The sequence below is a fragment of the Oncorhynchus gorbuscha genome, linkage group LG10 (genome assembly GCF_021184085.1).
Source record: "Oncorhynchus gorbuscha isolate QuinsamMale2020 ecotype Even-year linkage group LG10, OgorEven_v1.0, whole genome shotgun sequence".
Lineage (NCBI taxonomy): Eukaryota > Metazoa > Chordata > Actinopteri > Salmoniformes > Salmonidae > Oncorhynchus > Oncorhynchus gorbuscha.
The window spans coordinates 85,670,497-85,681,254 of record NC_060182.1 but is presented as its reverse complement, the minus strand read 5'-3'; the positions used below and the strand labels follow the sequence as shown (position 1 = coordinate 85,681,254).

At 44.2% G+C, this 10,758-nt stretch overlaps 1 protein-coding gene across 1 annotated transcript in view; it reads right to left on the bottom strand.

Moving 5' to 3' along the window:
- Positions 1-5,318, bottom strand: part of LOC124046964 (E3 ubiquitin-protein ligase TRIM35-like) — a 12,469-nt gene extending 7,151 nt beyond the window's left edge. Inside the window, exon 1 of the mRNA XM_046367712.1 lies at positions 4,812-5,318. Coding sequence (XP_046223668.1) covers positions 4,812-5,214 — 403 coding nt within the window. The 5' untranslated portion in view covers positions 5,215-5,318. The remainder of the gene's footprint in view (positions 1-4,811) is intronic.
- Between the last annotated feature and the right edge of the window lie 5,440 nt (positions 5,319-10,758).

Below are 10,758 nucleotides of genomic sequence, written 5' to 3'. Positions count from 1 at the left end.
TAACACTGTAAAGGTTTAGACACTGAGACACTGTAAAGGTTTATACACTGTAAAGGTTTAGACACTGAGACACTGTAAAGGTTTAGACACTGTGACACTGTAAATGTTTAGACACTGTAAAGGTTTAGATACTGTAAAGGTTTAGACACTGTAAAGGTTTAGATACTGTAAAGGTTTAGACACTGTAAAGGTTTAGACACTGTAACACTGTAAAGGTTTAGACACTGTGACACTGTAAAGGTTTAGACACTGAGACACTGTAAAGGTTTAGACACCGAGACACTGTAAAGGTTTAGACACTGTAAAGGTTTAGACACTGTAAAGGTTTAGACACTGTAACACTGTAAAGGTTTAGACACTGTGACACTGTAAAGGTTTAGACACTGAGACACTGTAAAGGTTTAGACACTGAGACACTGTAAAGGTTTAGACACTGTAAAGGTTTAGACACTGAGACACTGTAAAGGTTTAGACACTGTGACACTGTAAAGGTTTAGACACTGAGACACTGTAAAGGTTTAGACACTGAGACACTGTAAAGGTTTAGACACTGAGACACTGTAAAGGTTTAGACACTGAGACACTGTAAAGGTTTAGACACTGAGACACTGTAAAGGTTTAGACACTGTGGCACTGTAAAGGTTAAGACACTGAGACACTGTAAAGGTTTAGACACAGTAACACTGTAAAGGTTTAGACACTGAGACACTGTAAAGGTTTAGACACTGAGACACTGTAAAGGTTTAGACACTGTGACACTGTAAAGGTTAAGACACTGAGACACTGTAAAGGTTTAGACACTGAGACACTGTAAAGGTTTAGACACAGACACTGTAAAAGTTTAGACACTGAGACACTGTAAAGGTTTAGACACTGAGACACTGTAAAGGTTTAGACACTGAGACACTGTAAAGGTTTAGACACTGTGACACTGTAAAGGTTTAGACACCGTGACACTGTAAAGGTTTAGACACTGTGACATTGAAAAGGTTTAGACACTGTGACACTGTAAAGGTTTAGACACCGTGACACTGTAAAGGTTTAGACACTGTGACATTGTAAAGGTTTAGACACTGTGACACTGTAAAGGTTTAGACACTGTAAAGGTTTAGACACTGAGACACTGTAAAGGTTTAGACACTGTGACACTGTAAAGGTTTAGACACTGAGACACTGTAAAGGTTTAGACACTGAGACACTGTAAAGGTTTAGACACTGAGACACTGTAAAGGTTTAGACACTGAGACACTGTAAAGGTTTAGACACTGTGGCACTGTAAAGGTTAAGACACTGAGACACTGTAAAGGTTTAGACACAGTAACACTGTAAAGGTTTAGACACTGAGACACTGTAAAGGTTTAGACACTGAGACACTGTAAAGGTTTAGACACTGTGACACTGTAAAGGTTAAGACACTGAGACACTGTAAAGGTTTAGACACTGAGACACTGTAAAGGTTTAGACACAGACACTGTAAAAGTTTAGACACTGAGACACTGTAAAGGTTTAGACACAGACACTGTAAAAGTTTAGACACTGAGACACTGTAAAGGTTTAGACACTGAGACACTGTAAAGGTTTAGACACTGAGACACTGTAAAGGTTTAGACACTGTGACACTGTAAAGGTTTAGACACCGTGACACTGTAAAGGTTTAGACACTGTGACATTGTAAAGGTTTAGACACTGTGACACTGTAAAGGTTTAGACACCGTGACACTGTAAAGGTTTAGACACTGTGACATTGTAAAGGTTTAGACACTGTGACACTGTAAAGGTTTAGACACTGTAAAGGTTTAGACACTGAGACACTGTAAAGGTTTAGACACTGAGACACTGTAAAGGTTTAGACACTGAGACACTGTAAAGGTTTAGACACTGAGACACTATAAAGGTTTAGACACTGAGACACTATAAAGGTTTAGACACCGTATACAGTACAGTACGGTACAGCCATTCGCTGCTGCCAACATACTGACTCAACTCTAGCCACTTTAATAATGGAAAAATTGATGTAATACATGTATCACTAGCCACTTTAAAAAATGCCACTTTATATAATGTTGACATACCCTACATTACTCATGTCATATGTGTATTATGTACTCTATACCATCTACTGCATCTTGCCTATGCCGTTCTGAGGTGCTGACTTGTTGCACCCTCTACAACCACTGTGATTATTATTATTTGACCATGCTCGTCATTTATGAACATTTGAACATCTTGACCGTGTTCTGTTATAATCTCCACCCGGCACAGCCAGAAGAGGACTGGCCACCCCTCATAGCCTGGTTCCTCTCTAGGTCTCTTCCTAGGTTTTGGCCTTTCTAGGGAGTTTTTCCTAGCCACCATGCTTCTACACCTGCATTTCCTGCTGTTTGGGGTTTTAGGCTGAGTTTCTGTACAGTAAGTTGAGATATCAGCTGATGTAAGAGGGTTATATAAATACATTTGATTTGATTTGTTTGCATGGACTGAGCTGTGTCTCAAACCACTGCCTCCACCAATGTTTGGCCTTCCACATCTGAGGTGGAATCAGAATCACCTTTAGTCACCAAATACACAGTCAGAATGTTTCTTGGTGATATGGAGCTGCCTGAGAGACAACATTTAGAGACAGAATACAGACAATGAAGTTTAAACAAATTGTACATACATTATATACAACCAGGTAGAGTGAGCATAGAGTTATAAGAGAATGAGCAGATATACAAATGTACAGTGGGTATACGGTTGATATAGGTTGGGTATACGGTTGATTTAGGTGGGTATATGGTTGATATACAATGGGTATACGGTTGATTTAGGTGGGTATATGGTTGATATACAGTGGGTATATGGTTGATATAGGTGGGTATACGGTTGCTTTAGGTGGGTATATGGTTGATATAGGTGGGTATACGGTTGATATAGGTGGGTATACGGTTGATTTAGGTGGGTATACGGTTGATTTAGGTGGGTATACGGTTGATATACAGTGGGTATACGGTTGATATAGGTGGGTATATGGTTGATTTAGGTGGGTATACGGTTGATATACAGTGGGTATACGGTTAATATAGGTGGGTATACGGTTGATTTAGGTGGGTATATGGTTGATATACAGTGGGTATACGGTTGATATAGGTGGGTATATGGTTGATATACAGTGGAGATATATTCTTACTGATACTACATTTACAGTATCATTAAGAATATATCTAAATGCAGAAAGATGGACAGAGTGCAATGCAGTATAGTGTAGCTTTTTTGTCTACAGTTCAGAGATGGCTTGATGCGATGTGCAGTATACAGCATAGTGACTTTAGTCGCTATGGGCCAGATCCCCTCAGCAGCCTCCTTTGGGCCAGGTGGCCTGTTGGTGAGGGCCACAACCCGGGGGGGGGGACGCTTCAGGTGGTGGGAAGTTTTGATCATGAGTGACCTGAACCACCTGCCAGAGGTGAATTTTTGGAGGATGGTGTGACCGGGATTTCCTGTATACTTCCTTGCCCTGGAGTTAATTAACGTGACAAAATGCTGAAAAAGTAAAGGGGCTGTAGAAAGGGGCTGTATACTTCCAAAGGTGCTGTAGATCCATTCATGGAGGGCCTGTGTCACCCCTGTGTCCCTCTCTGCAGACCGGACAACGCAGACCCAAACCAGACGCTGATTTAGGAGGTGAGGATGGACTCAACGATTGACGTGTGGCCGAGCTTCAGCGGTGTTTGTCACACCTGGAGATATCCCAAATATCGGTCATCTCACGAAAACATCTGTAGCGTCTGAACGGTTCGGCCTGCAAACTCTATGGAAAGATGAGACTTTGCTACACGACCCCCACAAGCGCCACTGGACTTTGTTGGAAGATGGTACCGCCCATCTTCCAACTTCTGTCTGTAGCGTCTGAACATTTTGGGCTATGTAATAATATTACCCCTCTATAGAAAGGTGAGACTCTCACAAACTCATGCATGTTGGTTGTTTTGTCCACAATCTGAAGGTAGCCCAGGTACCAGTTTAAAAAATGAATGGATGTACAGAGCCTTCGGAAGTATTCAGACCCCTTGACTTTTCCCGTGTTTTGTTACGTTACAGCCTTGACTCTAAAATCCTTTTTAAATTTGTATCACATAATACCCGTATTGACAAAGCAAAAACTTCTTTTAATAATTGTTTTGCAAATATATATACCATTTTTAAACAGAAATACCTTATTTACATAAGTATTCAGAACTTTGCTATGAGCTCAAGTGCATCCTGTTTCCATTGTGGTAAATTGAATTGATTGGACATGATTTCGAAAGGCCCACACCTGTCTATATAAGGTCCGACAGTTTCTAAAAATCTGTTTTCACTTTGTTATTATGGGGTATTTTGTGTAGATCGATAAGAATTTAAAAAATAATTTACTACATTTTAGAACAAGGGTGTAATGTAAAAAAAGAGGAAAAATTCAAGGGGTCTGAATATTTTTTCCCAATGCACTGTATGAATCTGTTATTCATTGTGTTTCTATGGGCTAAATAGCAGTAAGACTAAATTCAATGTTTCATCAAAACATTTTTGTATGTTTTTTTTCTATACCTAAAGGGGTCCTAAAATTTTGATTCAAATAGCCTCGACACTAGTTGGTTTAGTATAATCCTGACAACTACTCACATACAGTAGTACATGTATGGAATCTAACATAGCTCCAAACAAGATATGTCTCTGCCCTTTTGGTTCTAGTCTGACACTATAGTGGGTTCATAATTCCGAAAGGTCATCACTTTTGCCAAATGACAGGAAAGCAGTTTCAGCATGACTCATGTAAATCTAAAGCAAGTTAAACAGGTGTGCAGCCTCATCTATTGGGACACAGTCATGATATTTATGTTTCTTTGAGGCCTGGCACACAAAGCAGATGGACTGTTTATCCTCCAGACAGAAGAGCTTGAGATTCTCATTGTGCAGACTGCAGAGCACCGCAGGTCCTGCTGAATCTCTCTGAATTCTTGTCTGTAAGAAGGACTCACACAGGTTCTTTAAGACCCGATTACAGGGAGGTTCAGTCTTCGAGGATCTTCTCCTGCAGAATGGGCATTCCTGAGATCCCTTCTGTTTCCAGAAGTTCTGAAGACAGGTTTTACAGACGCTGTGGCTACATGACAGAACGACTGGATCAACGAAGATGTCACAGCACACAGGACAAGATAAATCCTCTTCTGGGGAAAATGAACTGGAAGCCATTTTATAATTTGTTGTCACTCCCTCTTCCAAATGTTGTCTTGTATCTGTAGAATAAATTCTCTCTGATCAACTAACTCCAGTCCCAGTGTGAGGTTGTGGCCTAGAGAGTGAGCCCCGGAGTGATCCGCACTTCACCCTCAACAGGTGGAGAACGGAGTGGAGATGACAGGAAATCAGGTTACACAGGAAAATCATTTCCCTATGTGTGCATGTATGGGAGGGTATGGGTGTGGCTTTGACAACAGAGTGAGATGGTGGGAGATAACTTTCCCTCTTCAGGTGGACGGGAGAGAGAGAGAGAGAGAGAGAGAGAGAGAGAGAGAGAGAGAGAGAGAGAGAGAGAGAGAGAGAGAGAGAGAGAGCAGAGAGAGAGAGAGAGAGAGAGAGAGAGAGAGAGAGAGAGAGAGAGAGAGAGAGAGAGAGAGAGTGAGGGAGAGTGAGGGCAGAGAGAGAGAGAGAGAGAGAGAGAGAGAGAGAGAGAGAGAGAGACCATGTGTTTCTCCAGTTGTTGAGGTTTGGTATGGTAGGACTGGAGGCAGGGCAGGGAAGAATGCATGCTGCTCTGGCGGTGTTCAGTGTCATTGTGTCTTTCAGCCACCAACTTTCAGCTTGGCTCTCTGGGATCAGGCCAGAGCAGCATGATAGATGTAGATGTGTTTCCTGAATATGAATGAGCAGAGTCAATGGGATCTCATTAATCAGCTGTGCCAGATACAAATGGTGGACCTGCTACTGTGTCACTGCTATACTCTTTCTCAATTCAACTCTTTCTTTCTTTCTCTTTCTCAATTAAATTCAAGGGTCTTTATTGGCATGGGAAACGTGTTAACATTGCCAAAGCAAGTGAGGTAGATAATATACAAAAGTGAAATAATAATAATATGCATGCTGGGAGTGTTTGGTGCATGCTGGGAATTGTGTTGTGTAGAGTTAGATATCTTGGTTTCCTTTTCTTGGTAGTATCTTTTTTTGTCTTCCTAAGCATGATTAAGGTTGTCATTCTTATTCTTATTTAGTTGTTGTGGTAGAATTAAGTCTATTGTTTTTCGTGTCAAAATTATCCTGCTTTTGGCGGGGATGACGACCCACATGGGGACGCCGTCCCTGTCACTTCGGCACTGCTTTAGGTGTGTTACTGAAGCTACTGTCACTGTGGAGGAGTTTCTGGTCGCCGTAGGAGAAAGGTGGGATATGAGAATGTTGCTTACGTGTCACGGATGAATAAAGCGGTGGTGGTTTTTCTTAAAGAAGAGCGTCTTGTTGATCGTATGGTGAGCATGGTGTACTTCTTAAAGAAGAGTGTCTGGTAGATCGGATGGTTGAGCATGGCGTACTTCTTAAAGAAGAGTGTCTTGTAGATCGGATGGTTGAGCATGGTGTACTTCTTAAAGAAGAGTGTCTGGTAGATCGTATGGTTGAGCATGGCGTACTTCTTAAAGAAGAGTGCCTTGTAGATCGTATGGTTGAGCATGGCGTACTTCTTACAGGAATGTTTATTCAAGTTACGCCACTTTTTTCTCCGTCAACAAGGGTAACGATTTCAAATGTACAGCCGTTTATTCCAAATGAGCTATTGGAGCGTGAGTTATTACGGTTTGGGAAGTTCGCAAGTTCAATTAAGGTTGTCCCGTTGGGTTGCAAACACCCGGTGTTGAAACAGGTTATGTCGTTTCGGTGACAAGTGTTGATGTTTTTGGACTCACCGGAGCAGACTTTGGAGTTATTGTTTCAAGTATAACAACAGATTGTGTATGGCTTATGCTAGCACGGGTAGTCAACTGTGTTTTGAGTGTGGGGATGTTGGTCATAAGCGACAGGCTTGCCTGAACAGGGAGAAGGCCGAGGGAGGGGCGCAGGTGGTCCTCATAACGTCTGGGCCCACTGATGTAGAGAGAGGTGAGCCGACAGTGGTAGAGCAGCCACAAGCACCTGTTGCTGAGGAACAAGTTATTATGTTGAGGGTACGGAGTTGCAACTTGTATTAGAGGGAAATGTTACGCAACAGAAAAGTATTGTTGTAGAAGGTAAGGATGTATCTGAAGAACCATTTCCTCAGACTGGTGAGGAGGTGCACAGTATGAGTGCTGGGGTACAGGAGGGGGTTCAGGTGGAGCTAAACTCCCAGGTAGTGGAGGAGATGCCTGGTACGAGTGATGGGGTGCAAGTGGGGAGTGTTGAAAGGGATGTGGTAGAGGGGAGTCAGTGGTCTGTGGCCTCAGCTGAGGATCAGGAGAAGGATATGGATATCTCTATTGATAAGATAGCAGCTGGTGATGACTCAATTTACAATCTACAGGAGGTAAGTGGGTTCCTGGATCAGACTTTTGGGAAATCTGTCAAATTGGCAGATTTTTTTACGTTGATAAGTTTGTGAGGTCAGCTGTGATGTTAGAGAAGACGGTGGGGTTAGACCAGTTGAGTGAGAAGAAGCGTTTTCGCTTGAGAAAATGTCTTACTGCCTGTCACAGCAGCTAAAGGTGGTGGGAAATGTGGTCAGGTTCACAGAGAATTAAAACAATGATGATGATCATGCCTCATTGGGTGTCTTTTTTCTCTTTGGTTTCACTTTTCCTTTCTCTTTTCTATATGGAGGTACTAAGGGTAGGTTCTCTCAGTATTAATGGGGGAATGGACAGGAATAAGAGGGCTTGGGTATTAGAAGTAATAAAACAGAAAAGGCTTAATGTAGTTTTCCTACAGGAGACACATAGTGATGAGGAAAATGAGGTTGACTGGGGTAGGTGGTGGGAGGGGCAGCATGTACTCAGTCATGGTACTAATTTCAGTGCTGGGGTGGCCATCTTGTTTTCCTCAGGCTTAGGGGTGACTGTGGTATCTACAACAGAGATTGTCAAGGGACGGGTTTTATTGGTCAAGGAGAATGTTATGGGATTTTTATGTTGTTTTTATGTTTATGCTCCTAATGAGGGTACAGAGCGTATTGCTGTATTTGATCAAATAAAGGAAACCTAAAGACAGTGTGACCAAGAGGGGTGTATGGTTTTAGGGGGGGACTGGAACTGTACAGTAGATTTTACTGTTGACCTCATCTGCGGTCAGTCACTTGCCTGTCTGGTCTATTAACTGAGTTTGAGCTTTCTGATGTGTGGAGAGTAAGGAAAGCAAAAGTTAGGCAGCACACATGGCCAAAAGGTAATGAAGGTGGTATCAGTGCAGCAAGGTTAGACAGGTGGTATGTATCTGATCACTACTGTAGTAGGGTTGGAAGGTTAGACAGGTTGTATGTATCTGATCACTACTGTAGTAGGGTTGGAAGGTTAGACAGGTGGTATGTATCTGATCACTACTGTAGTAGGGTTGGAAGGTTAGACAGGTTGTATGTCTCTGATCACTACTGTAGTAGGGTTGGAAGGTTAGACAGGTGGTATGTATCTGATCACTACTGTAGTAGGGTTGGAAGGTTAGACAGGTGGTATGTATCTGATCACTACTGTAGTAGGGTTGGAAGGTTAGACAGGTGGTATGTATCTGATCACTACTGTAGTAGGGTTGGAAGGTTAGACAGGTGGTATGTATCTGATCACTACTGTAGTAGGGTTGGAAGGTTAGACAGGTTGTATGTATCTGATCACTACTGTTGTAGGGTTGGAAGGTTAGACAGGTGGTATGTATCTGATCACTACTGTAGTAGGGTTGGAAGGTTAGACAGGTGGTATGTATCTGATCACTACTGTAGTAGGGTTGGAAGGTTAGACAGGTGGTATGTATCTGATCACTACTGTAGTAGGGTTGGAAGGTTAGACAGGTGGTATGTATCTGATCACTACTGTAGTAGGGTTGGAAGGTTAGACAGGTGGTATGTATCTGATCACTACTGTAGTATGGTTGGAAGGTTAGACAGGTGGTATGTATCTGATCACTACTGTAGTAGGGTTGGAAGGTTAGACAGGTGGTATGTATCTGATCACTACTCTAGTAGGGTTGGAAGGTTAGACAGGTGGTATGTATCTGATCACTACTGTAGTAGGGTTGGAAGGTGTGATATTATTCCTGTGGGTTTCTCTGATCACCATAATGTTACTGTTGATATTCACTTGTGCACGAAGGTCATCACCCTACTGGTATTTTAATGTTAAGTTGTTACATGATGTCATGTTTTGGGAGGGTGTAGTGGAGAAAGTGTGTGCCAGACTGTCAAGGTGGAAATCGATGCTACCCCAGCTGTCTTATAGGGGAAGGGTGCTGGTGGCTAATAATCTTGCTTCCTCTACCCTGTGACACAGACTAATGATTTTACAGCCACCCGGGGCGTCTGATACAAGAGCTTCAGAGGACCTTTGTCAATTTATTTTGGTCTGGACAACACTGGATCAAAGCTGCAGCCTGTACCTGCCACTGCATGAGGGTGGGCAAGGCCTGGTGGGCAAGGCCTGGTGGGCAAGGCCTGGTGGACAAGGCCTGGTGGACAAGGCCTGGTGGGCAAGGCCTGGTGGACAAGGCCTGGTGGACAAGGCCTGGTGGGCAAGGCCTGGTGGGCAAGGCCTGGTGGGCAAGGCCTGGTGGACAAGGCCTGGTGGACAAGGCCTGGTGGGCAAGGCCTGGTGGACAAGGCCTGGTGGACAAGGCCTGGTGGGCAAGGCCTGGTGGACAAGGCCTGGTGGGCAAGGCCTGGTGGACAAGGCCTGGTGGACAAGGCCTGGTGGGCAAGGCCTGATGGGCAAGGCCTGGTGGACAAGGCCTGGTGGGCAAGGCCTGGTGGGCAAGGCCTGGTGGACAAGGCCTGGTGGGCAAGGCCTGGTGGGCAAGGCCTGGTGGACAAGGCCTGGTGGACAAGGCCTGGTGGACAAGGCCTGGTGGGCAAGGCCTGGTGGACAAGGCCTGGTGGGCAAGGCCTGGTGGGCAAGGCCTGGTGGGCAAGGCCTGGTGGACATTTCTTCCAGGATCATGGCTTTCTGGCTTCAAGCAGCCCAGAGACTGTTGTACTGTGACGGTTCTAGCTGGGTCGACACAGCCTACACATTGATGAGGAGAGCGGGTTGTTTGCGCTTAGACAAGGCACCTTTTCCTCTTAAAGCTGGAAGGGGGTGTTTTGCCTGGCCTGACTCCATTTTATGAGTCTGTTATGCAGGCTTGGAGAGTTCTTCTCAAGTCCCGTGAGGCCGGCACGCCACCAGGGATGTGGCTTTTTGGAGAGCCTCTTTTTCACAAACTGCCTATTGATAAGAGGACAGCTGACCTCCAATGGAGGATAATACATGGAGCTATAGCCACCGACATGCATCTGGTACACCTGGACCCTACTGTTGGAGAGGGGTGTCTAATATGCATCTGGTACAGCTGGATCCTCCTGTTGGGGAGGGTGTCTAATATGCATCTGGTACACCTGGACCCTACTGTTGGAGAGGGGTGTCCATTATGCATCTGGTACACCTGGACCCTACTGTTGGAGAGGGGTGTCTAATATGCATCTGGTACACCTGGATCCTCCTGTTGGGGAGGGGTGTCCATTATGCATCTGGTACACCTGGACCCTACTGTTGGAGAGGGGTGTCTAATATGCATCTGGTACACCTGGACCCTACT